The 20,705-nt window shown below is 30.8% G+C and overlaps 4 protein-coding genes across 4 annotated transcripts; 3 read left to right on the forward strand and 1 right to left on the reverse strand.

Annotated features, from left to right (window-relative positions):
• Positions 1-1,439: 1,439 nt before the first annotated feature.
• LOC114749805 (phosphopantothenoylcysteine decarboxylase subunit VHS3-like) lies at positions 1,440-3,472 on the reverse strand. Its single transcript, XM_028938336.1, has 2 exons — positions 2,939-3,472; positions 1,440-1,959 (listed from the first exon to the last, which is right to left on the reverse strand). Exons 1-2 carry the CDS (start codon positions 3,284-3,286, stop codon positions 1,726-1,728), a joined length of 582 nt encoding a protein of 193 aa, XP_028794169.1. The 5' UTR covers positions 3,287-3,472; the 3' UTR covers positions 1,440-1,725.
• Positions 3,473-8,191: 4,719 nt separating this feature from the next.
• Positions 8,192-9,018, forward strand: LOC114749792 (cell wall / vacuolar inhibitor of fructosidase 1-like). The gene is made up of 2 exons (XM_028938324.1): positions 8,192-8,490; positions 8,607-9,018. The coding sequence occupies exons 1-2, from the start codon at positions 8,286-8,288 to the stop codon at positions 8,951-8,953; spliced, it is 552 nt and encodes a 183-aa protein (XP_028794157.1). The 5' UTR covers positions 8,192-8,285; the 3' UTR covers positions 8,954-9,018.
• A 2,353-nt stretch (positions 9,019-11,371) lies between these two features.
• On the forward strand, positions 11,372-12,032 carry LOC114749801 (cell wall / vacuolar inhibitor of fructosidase 1-like). Its single transcript, XM_028938332.1, has 2 exons — positions 11,372-11,579; positions 11,686-12,032. The coding sequence occupies exons 1-2, from the start codon at positions 11,372-11,374 to the stop codon at positions 12,030-12,032; spliced, it is 555 nt and encodes a 184-aa protein (XP_028794165.1).
• A 3,696-nt stretch (positions 12,033-15,728) lies between these two features.
• Positions 15,729-16,289, forward strand: LOC114749802 (uncharacterized). The gene has a single exon (XM_028938333.1). It carries the CDS (start codon positions 15,729-15,731, stop codon positions 16,287-16,289), a length of 561 nt encoding a protein of 186 aa, XP_028794166.1.
• The last annotated feature ends 4,416 nt before the right edge of the window (positions 16,290-20,705 follow it).

The following is a 20,705-nucleotide window of genomic DNA, read 5'->3' on the forward strand; positions in this document are numbered from 1 at the left end:
ATTAACACTTGTATAGTGCTTTGTATGTTATTTTTGTTGAACATGCAAAATATATCATGAATATCAAGGGCGTATGGTTTTTTTTTCTTCAAAATATTAATTTATTGATTTTTTTTAATTTATCGCACTAAACTAGATACTTAGCTGCTTAGGTATAAGTTTTCCAAGTCTGTATGAATGCAGAAAAGATCGTCACACGAGTTATTTCAAATTGGATCTAGATATCATATCTGAAAAAACCTAAAAAAGGAAGACTGCCCAGGATAATGACACTTCGGCAGGCTTTCTTATGCAAAAATAAAGAATAAATCCCAGATCAAGCATATCTTTGGCTTGTAATTCTACTTATTTAACTCTCTTCAAACTGATTTAAACAGTAGAGACCTTTGAAAAGCATAATTTCCTTAATTTTTGTTACGAGCACCAAAGACATAAAGACGTAATGCCTGTTTGGGATAGCGGTAAAAACCCCTTATAAACACGTTTTATGTAAACCAAAACAAAATAATCTCGTAAAAATAATCTCGTATTTCGTAAATTACTATTAAAAAATTCTTTATAAATTATTTATAAACTGTTCCAAATAAACTCATAATGGTTGAAATGACGTGAAGTTTCAAAACATGGCTAGAAAAGAATAAAACTTCTTAGTTTTCATATTTTAATTTACGATAAGCTTATTAAGAAATGGTATAATATACTAGATTTTCTCCCGTGTGTTGACCAAAATGATTGAAGTGACTTGTATAAATGGAGCATTCAAAATCAGAAAGTAAAGCAAAAAAAAAAAAAAAACTTAAATTTTAGAGAGATGCATTATCGACCCCCTTTACATTATATTTTTATCCAAGACTCCAAGTCAACTTGATGTGGGAGCCTTATAACTCAACAGCATTATGCCCCTCCCTTTAAATTTTTCTTAAATATAAAGTTGTGAGTTAAAATTTAAAAAGGATAATAGACATACGAGTTAAATGAAAAAATCAACAATTTGATGCGAGGCCCATTCTTAAGAGCAGAAAAAGAATTGCTTCGCCTGCAGGATTGAAGAACTTAGAAACCCACCAGAAAGCCCATTGACGCCCCGGGTAACACTAAGGCAATAACGATATTGATCATATATCAGCCATTTCGAGCTTTGATTTTAGTAAACAAGCTTAGATTATATGTCCCGTGAGTGCTACTTACAAGGAAAAGTACCAAAAGTGAGCACTGCAAGCCCTAAATGTTCCCTACACCAAACAAGTCAATCATTTTTAACCTTTTGCCGTCACATAGTAAATGCCACAACACAGAAAGTATTCAATTAACCGACAAAACCACTTTTGCAAAAAGAAAATTCAAAGTCTTGTAGATATGAGATGAACAACCAATCATATCAATCCAGAAGAAATTCTACCCACAATTTCAGTGTGTCAGAAATTGTATTACACAAGGACTCCATCTAAAATCCTATCAAATAGAACTCAAGTTCAACACAATCTTTACCAGTACTTCAACAGAGTTCTCCATAGATCACATTCACCAGACTAGTCCAACAGACAATACTAGTAAACCTAAAAGTAATGCATTATAATAATACAGAATAGTTTTTTAAAAAAAAAAAAAAAAAATCCCACCAAGCATGCTATACTATCTATGGAGAAAGTGTTTAGAAAGAGGGCAATATATTTGACCTATTGTTTGGAGAGCTAATCCATTTGAGTTTAAGCGTGGTCCTAACCCCTATCGCTTAGAGGGTCTGTCATCATCTTCTCCACCGTCACCGTCGTCATCTGAATCATCCTTGTCGGACCTCTTTCTTTTTGATGGAATCTCAGCCTTCTTACCTTCCTCCTCGTCCTCATCATGAACTTCATCTTCCTCCTCACCATTCTCCTCAGGCTCAAAATCACTTGATGCTTCCTCTTCCTCGGCATTGCCTACGGGGCGAACAAGGTACTCTGTCCCCAAATCCTCCTAAAAAATTTCAAGTGTTACAAAGACTAGGGTAATTTAACGAGGGGAAGACAACAAAATAAACTAGAATAATCAAATGGAAAGTTGAAGTGGATGAAGAGTAAAAGCAGATAGGCCAGAAAATACAAAATGAAAGCTCACATAAAATATGGACAAGAAAACTTCAAATTTAACATGTATTCATTTTTCAAGTTCACTGGCTCAGTCAGATCAATCAGGGGACAATTAAGCAAGACACGATTATATATGCAATTTTAGAATCAGTCCAATTACATGATTCTTATTTCTCAAACCCCATAAAAAATATGAATAAAACGTATACAAAAATTCAGGTGACCATACCAGTACACTATTGATGTATCCAGCCTCTGAATAATGCAGAATAAATGGATTTTGAATTTTTTTTAATGCAAATATATGGGTATTGAGAACCCTTAAGACGTAATTTATGAAAATTCAAAAATCTCAAATGGTCAAAACTCAAAAGCTATAACTATAGGCTCTCTCTCCCCCCTTTTAGATCAGCACCGGAATTATAACTTGCCAAGATAAATAACCGAGAAGATTGAGAATAACGAAGGAAAAGGACACGGCAGAAACAGGATTAGTCCTTCTCCCATCAATTTAAGGGAGAAACGAACAACGAAAGCACACTGAAATTGAAGCTGCAACAGTTTCAGAAAAGAAATTTGTTGCACAGACAGCTTCTTATAAGATCTAACCAGGATTTGTCATTGAAAATGGTTGTCGAGATAAGCTAAAACGAATTCCGTTTTGCTTTTTTCATTTTTGCGATTTTCAATTGGTAGCTTGGAGTCGACATGACAGGATACTTCAGAGGGACCAAACAACTAAAACATATGAAAAGAAGATAAGCCGATCAAATGAATTATAGTAAATATTTCAGATTTGCAAATTCCTCAGTGTTAATTAGTTCTACAAAACTAGGCAGGTAGGAAAGCAAATCTAAGTCAATTACCTCTTCCTCGCCCTCCTCGTCGTCGTCCTCACCGTCGTTGTCGTCGTCGTCGTCGTCGTCACCAGCATCACCGTGTTGTGCGACATCACCTCCTTCGTCATCATCTTCATCTTCGTCATCGTCGCCGTCCGGAGCGTCGTCATCATCTTCTTCATCTTCATCCTCATCATCAACGTCATTGTCTTCGTCGTCATCGTCATCATCCTCATCCTCGTCGTCATCACCTCCTTCTTCTACTTCATCCTCGGAGTCATCCTCGCCATCTTCTTCCTCAAAGTCACCTTCTTCATCCCGAACCGTGACCTCGTTTTCGGCCACGTGTTCCTTCAATTCTTCCGTAGTCTTCATCTCCAAATCAAAAGAACTAGGAAAACCACACCACTTTCTCGAGAAAAATCCGAATTTCCCGGGAAGAAACGAAAACCAATCGAGAATCGAGCAAGGAAGGAGGATAGGAGGGACACAGCGATGATTCCAGCTCCTTCCTTCGGTTCACCAGTTAGCTCTGCAGCACTGATCTCAGCCGTCGAAATGAGAATTCACACGAATCGATGACGTGGTAAGAGATCGGACGGCTATCGCGCATGCATTGGGAGTTCAGTGTGGATAGCGTGATTGCGCATTGCGGCGCCCACGGATCAGTACTTCCATAATCATAGTCACGTGTATATCACGTGAATACACAGTCTTCGCCGCTAGGGTTTTCCCTCGTGAATATTTTAAACGGACGGTTCATGAATGATACTGACTCCGATTTTAATTATAAGAGCTAATTAATTGATTTGAAAAAATTAAAAAAAAAGTTAAATTAATTATTTATAATAAATGGGTGTTTTCTTTCCTAAAATATTCTTGCTAATTAAATGTGTTAACTAGAATTATTATTGTTAGAAGGACTATATTGAAAAAAAATGTATAAACATGAGAGACAAAATAGATTAAGGTATTTTATTTAAGACCAAAATAAAATTCAAATAAGGTCTTATATTAAGGACAGAAGGTACTATAATTTACTACTTCCTTCGATACTTAATATAAGAGTTAGTTAACTAATTTGAGTGAATCAGAAAAAATTAGTTAAGTTAGTTATTTATAATAAATAAGTGTTGTCTTTCCTAAAATATCTTTGTTAATCAAGTGTTATTTGATGAAATATTTGACATATACAATTACTACAAGGATTATTTTTTTTAAAAAAGATAAATATGAGAAACAAAATAAATTGAGATCTTATGTTTAAAATTAAATTAAAACTCAAATTAATTCTTATATTAAAAATCGGAGGGAGTATATCACTTTATGTGTTAAATATAAGAGTTATAAGAAGAGTTTACTTTAACTTTTGGAAAATTTGTATTAAAGTTAAATACAATTTTTTTTTGCAATATTCAAATTAATTTGGGTTGTTTAGAGACCTCATTGTAAAAAACTTTACTCATTCAATTATTAAATTACTCTCATTTTTTAAATATGTATTGATAACTGAAATGGCAATCATTACCCATTTAAAATGCAACAATCAACAACCATCACAGCAGGTAATATCAACATATTTTCTTAGTGCAACACAAGGATTTAATGTATATTGATTGTTAATACCTTCTCTGATAGTTATTAACCATTATGCTTTAAGTTATTAATGAGTGTCCTTTCAGTTATCAATGTATAATTTAAAAAAAAACAAAAAAGAAAAGATTAGAGCAAGTTAGTAACTGAAGAAGCAGAATATCTTATAATATGGTCCCTTGGGATCTTAGATTAGTTTGATAATTTTAAAAGATCTTTTTGTATTTAATTCTCTTTGATGTGACTTTAATGCAATTTTTTCTTAATTTTAAATATAAAACTTCAATTTATTTTATTTTTTAAATTTATAATTTTGATATAAAATATTCTTATTGACTGCACATATTAATAAAACTTTGAGGTTCTAAAGCAAAAAATAATTACAATTAAACAGTTATTATTTTTTATACTAAAACTTGTCATTAAAAGCTACTCTAATGTCATTGAGATGTTTTAATAATTATATTCTTTCTTTGAGACTCTAATGATTCTCCTTAATTTTAATACATATTATTAAAGATAATAGTATAAGGAATCAAAACTATTATCTCCGGTATTTAATATAAGAGCTAGTTTAATAGTTAATTTGGTTTTAAATATAAGACTTGAAGTCTGTCATATTTATCTATATTTTTCTAGGTAGTTTTTTGTAGTAATTGCACATGTTAAAAGTTTTATTAAATAGTAGTTATAACTAATATGTATGCATGATTAGCAAAGGTATTGAAGTAAAAATAACATGTATTTATTACAAATAATTAAATTAATTAAGTTTTTTGATCTAGTCATATTAATCAACTAGATCTTATATTAAAAAATGAAGTAGTAATTTATTACAAATAACTAGCATAATTGATTTTGTAAATATTAGTAAATTAGTTATCTAGCTCTCAAGCTACTCTTTGACTAAAGTATCATTAATATGTACAATCAATATAAATATTTTGGGCTAAAAATTATAAGTTTGAAAGACAAAACAGATTAAAATCTTATATTTAATATCAAAATGAATCTTTCTCTACAGCTATTCAAAGTGGTGAATAAATCAATTTATTTCAGTCTAATGGATAAATAAAATTTTTAAAAGCCATAGGAAAACACTTAAAACGAAAAGTTATCACAGCAAGTCGGAGCATTCAGCTAATTAACGTTACCATGGGAGAAGAATTTTAGTAAAATTTATGAGTACAATGTTGCATTGGGAACCAGTTTTAGTACTAATCGTAGTAATGAGTATCGTAATACTCATCAAATCTTAACCATTCAAGCTTAACATAGATAGTCGAGATTTAATATTTAATGTTTTTGTTTTAAAAAATATTTTTCTTTTAATATGTACATAACCTAAAATAAATATAATTTCTTAACTGTAAGTTTTTTAAAAATAAATTTTTATTTAAACATCACTACTTAAAAAGTTTAAATCCAGACTATTAAAATTGATTTTAAATGATTTAAATTTCATCATAATAATAAGCATCATGGTACTCATTAGAGTGATGAGTACTAAAACTGATTCCGTTGTATTGTAAAATTGTTTTTTTTTTTTTAAGATGTTCTTACTCATTTACGATGGGGATCCAGAAAGTTAAAAGAATAGTAATTATGTTCGATGGAAAAAACTGTAATCCGTTCCATTTTTTCTATTTTACAATATCTCTCGAATAAAAATTAAAAGAACCTTTTCTTTCTGCCATAAAACTTAGACAACGGAAAGCACCAGATTTACCTTTTCATAGTTGAAAATTTTGGTAGTTAATGTTATTAAGATTGGGTTATCTGTTACTGTTAAATAATTATAAAATCACTATTTCGTTATTTTATAATAAATTTAGGTTGTGTGATTTTGATTCAACATGTGAAAACAGATTATATGTGCAAATTTTTTTACATAAAGTTAAATTTATGACAAATACTACCTTCGGTCCTAATTATAAGAGGCAGTTGACTAATTTGAGGAGATTAAAGAAGTAAGTTGAGTTAGTTATTTGTTCTAAATAGGTGTTGTCTTTCCTAAAATATCCTTGCTAATCAAATGTATCAACTAGAACTATCATTGTTAGAAGGGCTACTTTAAAAAAAATGTATAAATAGGAGAGACAAAGTGGATTGGAGTCTTACATTTAGGATCAAAATAAAAGTCAAACATGGTCTTATATTAAGGATCGGAGGTGATAGTTTTATAAAATATAAAAATAAAAAGTATTGGTTAATTTTTGTGAAATATCGAATCAATTTTTTTAATGAAAATCACTTTACAAATACAGACGCAATTTGCCATATCTTTCTGATTAATCAAAGACAACTTTAGCAGGCATAAACTAATAAAGGATAAAAGTGGGATGAAAAGGATGCCCACTTGTCTTTTCTTTAGATTTTTATTTCGATACGATTTGTCTTTTTCTATAATTCATCATTGAATTTGCAACCTTAGTGACTTAAAATTAGGTAAAAAGATTTAGGACGTGTTATAATCAAGTCCCACATAAAAAAATAATTACCAAAAAGTCTCAATAACAACCTCAACAGCCTATAATGACAAGTCTTATAGTGATAATGATAATTTTTGGGACTTGTTTTTCAATTGTTTTCCTTGTTTGGAACCTCATTGTAATTCTCCTAAAAATTTATGCTATGTACCTTCCATTTAGGTAAAAAGATTTATTTTTGTCAAATACTCCTAAAATTATTTTTGGGAGTAACAATTTTAATTTAATTATCGGGTAGCAACTGCGCTTGTGATTAGATGTGGAATTCTGGCAGCGATTCTCTGATATTATCAGTAGTAGAAAAATAGTTTTTTTAAAACTCAATTATGAAAGGTATTATAAAAAATTAACATCGCAAGTTACTATTTTTATGCTCTAAAAATTTAATTGTTAGATCTTAGGAAAGTTAATAAAATTACAATTCAAATGAATTCTTAGAAAGAAAAATATAATGACCAATCATTTATATATCTATAATACACACCCTTTTCTCTTCTAAATGCAAAAAATTAGATAACTAATGGATTAATATGTAAATTTATCCTAAGAGTTTTCACTTAAAAATATTGAGCACTCAGAAATTTTTTTAGTTTCAATATTGTTTTTAAAAATTTAAAATCATAATAATTTTGTCTCTTACAATTGAAAAACTAACGTTGATTGTTATAATATTAATACTGACTATTTATATTTTTTTACGGTAGATAAAACAAATTTACATCTTAATCCCATAACTAATTTATAGAAAGTAGGTAAATTAACTAAGTTATTTATTTATAAAAATTGTAAATTTAAAATCAAAGAGAAACCTCCTTAGTCCTTCCTCATGCATGTACATGTTTAGGATTGGAGGAAATTAAATATCTTCTAAAAATAGAATCCATTGCATTAATTGTACAACTTACAGGAGTATCTTGTAATTTTTTGTTCTTCCAAAGGGCAAGTGCTTAGATTGTTCTAGTTTGTAATTAAGTGAAAAATAGATCATTTAAGGTAATTATAAGAAATAAGTAAAACTCATTTACGAGAATTCATTCATAACAATATATACGACACTACTGTATACACCTGTATCCCACTTGCTTCCCAAATCCATTTGAAAGATTTTTTTTTTTTGGCCAACATCGACTTGCAAGATCATAATCCCTTGTTGTATGTGTTCATGCTCTGTAGTGGAAGTATAAAAATGCCAATGACCACTCAATTCAGAGCACAGCAAAATCACCATAAGCATCGCTTCAACCATCATCATCCTCTTCTTCTTCTTCTTCTTCTTCTTGTCTGAAGCGAACATGACGAATCTGAAATCTCTGAGGACTATCATCTTCATTGCCACTACAATCTTCATAGTATCACCCAGCAGCTGCAGCAGAGCCGGCAAGATTCACCCACACCGCAAAACCCTGATTGAGACCACCTGCAAGAATACTCCTAATTATAATCTCTGCGTTCAATCCCTAAAATCCGATCCCGCCAGCTCCGTCGCCGACGTCGCAGGTAACTTTTAATCTCACTAACATCAATAATTCACTCTACGATTCAACTCTTTAAGAAGCTAATCGCCGGGTCAATATAATCATCGATTGTCTGATTGAAATCGAGCTTGCTCTCAGGGCTAGGTCTGATAATGGTGAAAGTTACGGCGGCAAAAGCGAAGGCTGCGAGTAACAGAATCAACCAGCTGCTTCACGGGGGGCGTGTGGGAGCGAAGCAGGAGAAGGCATTGAGATCGTGTGCTGAGATGTACAAAGTGGTTGTGGAGAACGACGTGCCGGAAGCCATTGAAGCTCTGAAGAAAGGAGACCCAAAGTTTGGTGAAGATGGTGTCAGAGATGCGCAAGACGAAGCTACGTATTGTGAGGAAGAGTTCTCCGGCGTGAAATCGCCGCTTACACGAGAAAATAATGCTGTACGAAATGCCGCGGCTGTGACCGTTGCTATTGTTAGACAGTTACTTTGATAATCGAAATGGTTTAATATAGGACTGGTTTGGAATGTCTTATACTACTTCTACTGTTAAATATAAGAACTAATTGATTAATTTAAATAGACTAATAAAATAAATTAAATTAGTTATTTGTTATAAATAGGTGTTAAATTTTTTAAAATATCCTTTGTTAATCGAGTATATTGGTTATAACTACTATTATGAAAAAGACTGCAGTAAAAAGAAATAAATAAATATGAAACATATAGTGGATTGAGGTCTTATATTTAATATCAAAATAAAAATCAAATGAAATTTTATATTAAGGACCAGAGATAGTAATTAACCTTTTAATTGTGATTTATGAAATATGAGGTAAGTGTGTAAAAAAAAATTTTGTTCTGACTTGTGTAAAATGTGTTTACAAGTGCTTTTAAATATTATCTCAAATAGGCTCATAATCTCCTCCCCAATTTTAATTTTAATATATCAAATTTCAAATTATAAATTTTGATTCCTTAAAAGACGAAATAAGGTATAGAGATTAATATTTTAAATAGAAAGAAATTTCATTGTCCAAAATTTATGGTTAGAAATTTGATAAATTAAAATCAAAATAAATATGGGCAAATTTGATGGGCCAAAAGTTATATTATCCCTAATTTAAATAACTAATTAGATTGTTACCAAGAAAAACTAATTAGATAAATACCAGATAACCCCAAAAAAATTCTTTTAAAAAGCTACACTAATTAAATTAAGTTTGATAATGTTCCATCAAATAACCACATTTAAATGGTACTATAGTATTTCTTTGATCCTTAATATAAGACTTAATTGTTAAGTTAATTTTGGTCCTAAATATATAACCTATTTCTCATATTTATTAATTTTTTCTAAATTACTCCTATAGATACCCACTCAACCATAATCAAGTAAGTAAAGGAGGGATGATATTAAGAAAGACGATTATGATATTTTAGGAAAAAGATATCATATTTCTTATGATTAACTAGCATACCTAACTTCTTGATCTAATCAAATTAATTAAACAGGTTTTATATTAAAAACCGGATGAGTATTCATATAACGCGCTGAGGATTGTATCTAATTTAAACGAAACGAAACGAAAAATAAAATTGTATCTTATATTACGAACCGGATGAGAATCATGCAAGGATTCAAACACTAATAATGTAACGAAACGAAAAATAAAATTGTATCTAATTTATTTTCTCTGGTCCTATTTATGTCGTCATACTCGTAGTCTTATCTATTAACTATTAATACAATCTTTTTTTTAACAAATTTTGAGGAAAAATTCATGACTAATTTCTGAAAATACTCTTGTGATCTTGTCTCTTTAAGTTTTTTATTTTTTATTTTTGCGGGATTCTCCTAAACCTAAATTGGCATTCAATTCATATATTAATATCAGAGTAAGAAACAATGAAATCATCTAATTTTAATAATTTAAATTATTACACTACTTATAAAGTTAAGAGAGACTTCAATTAAATGAAAACATTCGATATTCAAATGTCACAACGTACAGATTCACTTCACAAACCCAGTGAGGTGCGTAGGTAAATAAAATTTTTAAAAAAAAAGAAGATGATGATGAATTAGTATTCAATGTGCAAATTAAAGACGAATGAATCAAGATGATGGAATCAATGCTTGAGAAATCATCAGTTTAATAATTTAAATTACATATATATAACTTAATTTAAGAGATTTATGTTATTTGAATGAAAATAAATGGACACTTAAGAAAAATCTGAACAGTGCAGTACACAAGGCGGATTCAATTCACTTCACAAAACCGGAGTCCTGAGTTACGTGAACTATCTGTATTGGTAGATAGAGTTAATTAATTAATAAATTAATCATTTAATTTAACATCAAATTAAATGAAAATACAGACGCCCAGATACCAAATTAATTGAAGTGAACAAAATGCGATGCATGGACAAAGCCAACAAATTAATATATTAAACGTACACAGATTCAATTCAATTCGATGAACAAAAATAGGAAGAAATTAAATATTCTAATTATATAACTATAAAATAATAAATTATAAATGCTAGTTATAAGAAACGCCTCTATGGTAATTTTTTTTCAAAAAAAGACAAAATAACAACTTTAATATTTCATTTACCAAAAAAATAATAGAACAATAATAACTTCAATCTTCTTAAATTAAATTACCTAATAAAGTGTCCTAAATTACCCTTTCCCCCCTCAGAAAAAACAATTTATAACCCCTAAACATCCTTCATCTGAAAATAATTAATTTTAAAAATTAAAATAATTATTATATAGGTCCCTCATTCTCTGTAATCCAAACTATAAAAGGCCCAGTGCCATTCAGTTCTGGGAAGCACAGTAAAATCGCAGTACGTATCATCTTCTTCACCATTCTTCTTCTTCATCTCTGAAACAAACATGGCGAATCTGAGATCTCAAACTCTAATGATCATCTTCATTGTACCCACAATCTTCGTAATAACACCCAGCCATTGCAGCAGAATCAGGATGGTCCATTCCGACGACGAAAGTCTGATCGAAACCACCTGCAAGCAAACCCCTAACTACGATCTCTGCGTTCAATCCCTAAAATCCGATCCCGGAAGCTCCCACACCGACGTCGCAGGTAATATTCTCAGAAACACCGATCATTATTAATTCATCCTGTCGATTCAATTCTTGGCATGAATCAGTCGCTGAACCAATCGTCAATCGTGTTTAATTATTCACAGGGCTCGGTCTGATTATGGTGAAAGTGATCACGGCGAAAGCGAAAGCTACGGAGAACAAAATCAATCATCTCTTGCAAGGAGGGGATTTAGATCCGAAGCAGGAGTGGGCATTGAAATCTTGTCGGGGAATGTACGACATGGTGCTGAGGACGGACGTTCCGGAAGCCACTGAAGCTCTGCAAAAAGGGAACCCTAAATTCGCAGAAGACGGTGTGAAGGATATGGGAAACGAAGCAATTTATTGCGAGGGAGAGTTTGACGGCGACAAATCGCTGCTTAAACCGGAAAACGACGCTATGCGCGATCTTGCTTGGGTTGCTGTTGCCATTGTTAGGCAATTACTGTAAGAATGACTGTTTCGTGTTTGAATATTGGTAGGTTCATGCTTATGTGATCATTTGTTGCTTTGTTATCTGGTGCTACTACTTGTTCTTGATGTTATTGTGGATTCTGGAAGTATTAAATGTCGTAAGATCTTTTTGTTGTTAAAAGAAAGATGAACTTAGTATAATGTTTCTGCGTTTCTGGGTAAAAGTGTTTTTAAAAACAAGGGATTAGAATAATGTCCTATCAAAATGAAAGGTTCTTCATCTCCATGTACCAAGCTAGACGATGAGACACACAAACACACACATTCACAGATCAAATTAATCCTAAATTACAAAGCCATTAATACTAGATGTTCTTTCATTCTTCAGCATTATGCAATATCGAGTTTTAACGTCATCGACGTCCCTAACTGAGGCTAGTATCATGTTAATTTGGGTTCTGCACGTAGTAGTGACAAATATAAATGGCATAACATTGACCTTTTTGTGTGAGCTCTCTTTGGTCGCATGTTTATTAATGACTCTATCCCCGTACATAAAGTTCCCTCCCTGTAGGTAACTTATTAAGGCTGCAAATTTTAACTAAAATACTTGGCTTGACGTGTTTTGATACAACGAATCTTTTAGACGGAATGAAGAAAGGGATGAATTAATGATGGGTAATATTGTACATACGTCTTGCTCTCTTGGTCACAAAAAACGTGTTTGTTTTTATATAAACGAGAAATACTTACTTCTTACGTATAATATACGTGGATACACTATATACAAAGTTGACAAGGTATGAATATGTAATTTAATTATTACTAATTTTATTGTATATATTACTCCCTCCGTTCTTTATTATAAGAGACGAATAACCGGATTACGTTGATAAAAAAACAGTTAAAATTAGTTAAGAACAATTAATGTGTAAAAAGTATAATTTTTTTCAAAAATATCCTCATTAATAAGGAGAGAACATGAGAGAGAATAATGGTAAATTATTAAAGAAAGAGAAGTGGGAAAGAGAGAGAGTGTGAGTTGGAGACAATAAATATGGGTAAAATAGGAAATCAACACAAAAAATAAAGACAACTTTTAAGTGTCTCTTATATATAGGAACATGCCATAAACATTAAATGTCTCTTATAATAAGGAACGGAGGGAGTAGCATGCAACGAAAAGAAATAGTGATTATTATAAAGTATATAAGTAAACCACTTGTGCAGTTATATATTTCAATTAACATAATTCCCTTTAAAGATATGTTACACAAAAGGAACCAATGGACGTCGAAATAAGAGAGATTCTTACTCAAACATGATACAACTATTCAGCAATATCGATTAAAACGTTTAATAAACAAATAGAATTACTAGTCTCTGTCATCTGTTGAACATTTTGTTAATTCATTAGTAAATGATTCTATTTGTTTATATATATGTCTGTGTTTATGCTCAGCAAGCACGAAGTGTTTCTCCTTTTTTTTCAAAAAAAAAAAAACTGTCTGGGCAACAGAAGGGCATTAACTATAGATCAATCAAATATCTCTGTCACATGCACCTTACACAAAACATGTTATATTAAAAAACATGTTAGAAATTCTTGTTATGAGAATCAAAAGGAGCATAATAAAGGTAGTAAGACTTTAATTTACTTTGTTTTTAAAATTTTTAATTTTTTTAAAACCATCCTCTGTCGATTCATTGCATATGTTTAAGAGATTTATATTAATAGGATAACTTCCATAATGAAATTTTACAGAAACTAATATATATTTCAAATAATTAACTAATTTTTAAATTTTTATTAATTAATTATAACTCATCATGCTATCAAGAAGATTATATTTCTTTTTGATTTAATACAGTCAAACACACTCACGCATAAAAACATGTCAATATCTGAGTATAAGTTTGAAATTTCATTCAAACATACTAGGTAGTGTTGTCACTGGAATAATTAGCCATTGACAAGAAAATTATATTTATATAACTATAATGTGAGGACCGAATAGAAACCGTAAGCTTGTGCGTGGCCATGTGGAGTGCTACCAATCATGAAAAGAAGATTGGGAACATTTTGTAATAAACAAAATAAAGCTATCATTAAGGAAACAAAAAGACAAAAATTTTCGTTGATTTGACTTTTGAGTAATTTGAAAACCGACAGATTCAGCCATTCAAGTTCCAGAGAGGAAGAGAGGCCAACACACAGTTTGTCTTTTGTTTGTTATTTATGAATTGATAATAAATAATTCTATCCCATCGTATTTAATAAGAGGCAAATTAAACTTCTATTCTTTTCATGTGCATTTGTGTTTCTTTGGTGTATTGTGATTGTTTCATTTGTTAATGTGTCTGAAAATAAAATATTTGCAATAACTATAACGAGATACCACTATGTTTTTCTATCATAAGTCACTTGTATTTCAAACCCGCACACCAATAAATACATTAAATTAATTAGTTTTTTTTTCATATTTACCCTTATTAAAAGTTGAGAGAGAGAGGGAGAGGGGACTGACTGTATAGAAAATGAAAAGCTGAGAGAAAGAGAGATGGAGAGAGAAAGAGGGACGTGTTTCGAAGAGCTATTGTTTCAAACTTAAATTAATGAATTTTTTATCAAATTAATAGGAATAAAATTAAAAAAAGATCATTAATTATACTAAAAGTGACTTATATTTTAAAATAAATTTTTGGGTATAACTAACCTAAAATAAGAAACATAATGGTAAGTTGGAATCGCATATGTTGTCCATTTCTCGCCTTTCTTTTAATTGTATTCCCACAAATTTCATTTTAATTAGTGAGTAGTCAGGTTTTCAGAACTTTCTCTCTCTCTCTCTCTATATATATATATATGTCCTAACGGCAGAAAATTATGAAGTGAGATTTTATATCACTTAAAAAGTGATAAACAAATTTAGTTGTGTTTAACTTAAAGTGAAATATTCATAATCAGAAAAAATTCATTCCCTAAATTCGATAATCAAATCTATTTAATTTTTTTTACTAAAGAGAAATTATAATCATGATTCAACTGATAACTACTTTCCATTCATCCAATATCTCTCTTACCTTATTAGTTTAAATTAATACTACCTCCGGTCCTTAATATAAGACTCTGTTTGACTTTTATTTTAGTCCTAAATATAAGACCCCAATCTACTTTGTCTCTCATATTTATACTTTTTTTTTCCAAAGTAACCCTTCTAATAATAAGAGTTCTAGTCGATACATTTGATTAGTAAGAATATTTTAGGAAAGACAACACCTATTTAGGACAAATAATTAATTCAACTTACTTTATTAATCTCTTCAAATTAGTCAACTGGCTCTTATAATTAGGACCAGAGGTAGTATTATTGATTTATCTCGGATCCTTAATATATGTATGTATGAGAAGTATAAGTTTAAATGAATATTGATTGCCTCATATGGGTGTATAAGAAGTAGTTTTTTTTTTTTTAACCTGAGTGTAAGAAGTAGTTATAAATCTAGAATTTCTTGTTTTTGATATTTTATATAAAATTAAATTATATATATTCCTGTACATTCACAGCTCATCACTCAACAATTTTTTTTCCAAAATCTAAATACTTTAAAATTAATATTTTGAGAAAAATATGGGTAAATATATGCATATAATTTAAAATTAAAACCTCTACATATATAAGTGACCAGCTGATGAACGTCTGGCTCAGCAAAAAGCTCAACAGCCGGAAAAATGAGATCGTCTTCGTCACTTCTCATAGCCATCACCCTTCTTCTTCTTCTGGCCTCCGTTCTCCCTCCGTCAACCCAATCAAAGAACGACGACGATGACGACTCCGGCTACCTGATCGACCGGATATGCAAGAAAACTCCATTCTTCGACCTCTGTTCCGCCACGCTGCACGCCAACCCTCTCACTCCCAAATCCGATCTCAAAACCATCGCTCTCGTCGTCGTCAAGGACATTCTCGTGAACGCCACCGAAACCCTCTCCCACATCGAATCCCTCATCCACCACACCTCAGATCGCCGATTGGAACATTCCCTGGCTTTCTGCGCCGAATGCTACATTCCGCTCATCAAGTACACTCTCCCTCAGGCCGCCGACGCCGTCAGCCAAGGTCAATTTGGGTTCGCCGCGTATTGTGTGCGCTATACGGCGAAGCAGGTGCATAGGTGCGAGAGGAAGCTGGGAGGGACGAAGGCGTCGTCGCCGTTGGAGGATCAAAACGGCGTAGTGCATAAGCTCGCTGGTGTGGCTTCTGCAATAATAAAGTTGTTACTCAACGCTTGATTTCATAGATCTGTCTCTGTAACGCTGTTTCTTTTTCCTCTTTGTAGATGATGGTTGTACTTGTAGTAAGTAGCTGTTGTAAATATTATGTGTGGTCAAAGGAATAGTCCCATATTGCTTGGGATTGTGAGGGTCCAAATAATAAGTGGTCTTGGGCTACCAAATGGGTTAAGAGGAGGAGTGGGCTACCAAATGGGTCAAGAGGAGGAGTAGACTTATGCGTACAATGGGCCACCGGAAACAAATCCGGCCATTTCCCCTCACCCCCTTGTGCACGAGTCAAAGGCAGTACTGAGCACTTTATTGGAAATATCTATCTAAATTTTAATTATAATTATGCCTCTTCAATATTCATAACCGAAGACTTTATTCTTCTTAAATAGTCATTAAACAAGTTAATTACTACTTGAAACCGCTCATTTAATTATGAGTTAATTATCATTAAGCGCGTTTAAATAGGCCCAATGGTATTGTGATTCGTAGCCTATAAAAGGGGCATGAGATGAAAGTTCAAAGAGGTACCGTCGTGCTCTGAGCTTTCTGGTAACTCTCTTTCCTCATCTCGTGTTCTGCCTTATTGAGTTCTTTTACCTTTTGTTGTTCTGCTCACCCTGTTCTTACAGGAAGAATCCGTTTAATTCTGGGGAGTGCCACTTCTTGTTTTGTCGGTAGTTGCGGAATAGCTCTTAAGGACAGTGTCTGTAAGACACGACTCGGATTTACCGTTCTCTGCAGGTGTTGCTGTCAAGTTTGCCTAGTATTATAGAGGAGGTGGAAGATCTACCGGATCTTGGAGAATTTTGGTGCTACCGCCAACAGTAGCTAGTAGAATTAATGGATCATCTAAATTTTCTGAACCACAGAGGAGTTAGAGGATTGCAGTTAAATAGTTAATTATAAGCAAGCTTGAACTTTATTCCGTAGATTAAAAAGTTAGTTAAAAACAATAAATATGTAAAAATTAGAAATTCTTTTTCTCTGAAATATCATTATTTGTGGATGAATGAAAGCATAAGAAAGAGAATAAGAAAATTATTATACTTTTCCGGTCCTTAATATATAACCTAATTATTAAGTTGATTTTGGTCCTAAATGTAAGATATATTTGTCATATTTATCAATTTTTTCTAAATTATCCCTATGGATATTTTCTCAACCATAACCAAAGAGAAAAGGAGGGAGGATATTAAGAAAGATGATTATGGTGTTTTAGGAAAAACATGTCATATTTCTTATAATTAACTAACTCATCTAACTTTTTTAATATAATCAAATTAGTTAAATATATCTTATATTAAAGACCAGAGGAGTAATAAAGAGAATTATAAAATAGAGAGAATGGTTTGAAAAATGAGATAATAAATATATCAAGTATTAAAATAAATAATTAATGGGGTAAAATAGAAAATTTGCCACAAAAATTTAAGACAATTTGCATATATTGCTTATATTTAAATACAAGAGGAAGATGGTAGTTGTTGCTTATAAAAATGGATGAAAATGGTACAGTTGATTAGTATAATAATCAAATTATACATTAAAAATGGTTTTTTTGGCTAAAAATGTTGATACGAATGCAAGCTTGAGGCATATTAATTTATTTTAAATGTAAAAAATCAAATACATTTGAGAGAATTAAAAAAAAATTAAAAGTACTAAATCCCAAATAAAAAATTTCTATAAAAATGGGTCATTATTTACAAGTTTAGGGTTATTAAAATTTATTCTGTTGTTACTGAGTCTGAATTAGGTTTTAGTAGTTTCAAACTCAAACACACACACACACTCTATCATCCTTCATCCGGTAGAATAAAATATGGCTAATTTGTTAGACTTGCATGCATGCAATAGATGAGTTATGGTGTCTTATTAATATAAAATAGGCAATATGTTTTGGAGAAAAAATGGACAAAATGTACGTTGAGTAGCTTAATTAATTTTGCACAAGATTTTACTTCTAACTAGAAATTTCTTCCCCGTATGATGCACGGACTAAAATATTTGATTAAATTTTAAATTTTAATAAATTATATTATTTAAGATAGCTCAGGATTTTTTTTTTTATAGAAGTGTGTTTTTTTTATTCCTTCAGATTGTATTTGAATTAAAGATGTGGAATTTAGGAGAAAAAATTTAAAATTATTTATTTATCTCTTCATTTAAACCCCAATTGACATATTATTTTATGATACTTCTTATTTAATTCAATATATTCAAATCCCAATTAAGATATTATTAAAATTCAAAATTAATTATTAATTTCTTCATTTGAGCCTCCATTAAAATCTCATTTAATAATGATGCTCCTTATTTAATTTATTATACCCAAATCCCAATCAAAATATTATTCAAATCTTATTATTAATTGAATATATTCAAATCTTATAATATCATACCCGACCCGTTTTAAGCGAATCGAGAATTACAAGTTTTCAAGAATATAATAATTGATGATTGATGTGATATACAAGGTTGCTTTGGTGAAAATAGAGTTAAAACCCAACAACTTAAGTTAGGGGATGTGTAACATTCCAAATTTTTTAAAAAAATTTTAAGTTATATTTGAAATTGATTAATTATTATTGAAATTTAATCTTAATTACGAGTTAGAATCTTAATTAAAAAATAATAGTTAAATAATGTATATATAGTTTAAAATATATATAGATACATATATATATATGTATCTATATATATATAAATATATTATAACAGTGGGTGGCTAGTGGCCACCTACTGTTTGAATTGTGAGGGGGGTTGATCCCCGTTCTGAATCTCTTTTCTTGCCTTCTTATCCTCTTTCTTTCTTTTCTTTTTTTAACTGTTGGATTAATATTTAATGATTCAGATTTAAATCTTTTTAAAACTATTATTAAAATATTAAATTATAAAATAAATAAATTATAAATTATAAAATATATTAAAATTTAATTCTAATGATTTGCAAGTGCACTAAATGTTTTTAAAATTTTTTATAAATAATTTATAAAAATTAAAATCTGAACCGTTAAAATATGTTAATCTAACGGTTAAAAAAAAAAAATGAAAAGAGGAGAGGAGAGGTTTCGAACTAGGTTGATTCCCCGTGCCCCTTTCTTATATAAATAAAAGAAAAGAAAAAAAATTATTTAGGCATCAAGTGTGGACTCACGTGACCCACACTTGGCCTTTTAAAATCACACTCACTCAATCTTCCTTCAGCATCCATAGGCGACCTTCATTTCTTTTTCTTTCCTTTCTTTCTCGTCAGAGCTTTCTTTCCTTCTTCTTCACTTCTTCTTCCGCCGCAACAGTTCAACAGTGGGTGTGCGTGAGAGGGAGATAGAGGGCGTGAGCAAGAAAAAGTTTTCTTTAGTCTCATCTAAGACATTTAGATAAGCTATTTTCATACTACTTTTTCTATTTGGTTTCTTCTTTTTATTTTGTAAATTTATGACAGAAAAGTACATTTTTAGGACTTGATAGATTGTTGATATTTGAAGTTTCTAACTTATTATTATGATATTATTAATGGAGCTTATAGGGTCAGAATAGGAATCTTATGACCTAAATTTTTATTTAGATGGTTGATTTGAAGAAATGTAAGTTAAGGTTTTATTGGAAAATTTTGAGTTGTGATAACGGTGATATTAATTTCGAATTTGATATCTTAATTTAGTTCATTAGAGGCTATATTAAAGATTTAATGCTTGAGTTTTGATAATTTTGTTGGAATATGAATGTTATTGCCAATCAAACCCTAACTTATATTTTCTCAAATAAACCATCTAAATAAAAATATAAGTCATAAAACTCCTATTCTGACCCTATAAGCTCCATTAATATCATAATAATAAGTTAAAAACTTCAAATATCAACAATCTATCAAGCCCTAAAAATTTACTTTTCTGTCATAAATTTACAAAATAAAAAGAAGAAACTAAATAAAAAAAGGAGTATGAAAATAGCTTATCTAAATGTTTTAGATGAGACCAAAGAAAACCTTTTCTTGCTTACATCCTCTATCTCCCTCTCACACACACCCACTATTGCGGCGAAAGAAGTGAGGAAGAAGAAGGGAAGGCTGTGACGAGGGAGAAAAGAAAGAAAAAGAAATGAAGGTCGCTTGCGGATGCTGAAGGAAGATAGGGTGTGAGACTGTGAGTGTGTGATTTTAAAAAGCCAAGTGCGGGTCACGTGAGCCCGCGCTTGATGCCTAAATAGTTGTTTTCCTTTCTTTTTTGTTTATAAAAGAAAGGGGCACGGGGATCAACCCCCCTTCCTCACGATTGGCCACCCACTTTATAATATATATAAATACATATATATGTATCCATATATATATATATATTTAAACTATATATATAAATTATTATTTAACTATTATTTGTTAATTAAGATTCTAACTTGTAATTAAGTACCCCCTCTGTTTCTTAT

The sequence above is a fragment of the Neltuma alba genome, unplaced genomic scaffold, assembly GCF_004799145.2.
Source record: "Neltuma alba isolate B1F8T4 unplaced genomic scaffold, ASM479914v2 tig00006183_pilon, whole genome shotgun sequence".
NCBI lineage: Eukaryota > Viridiplantae > Streptophyta > Magnoliopsida > Fabales > Fabaceae > Neltuma > Neltuma alba.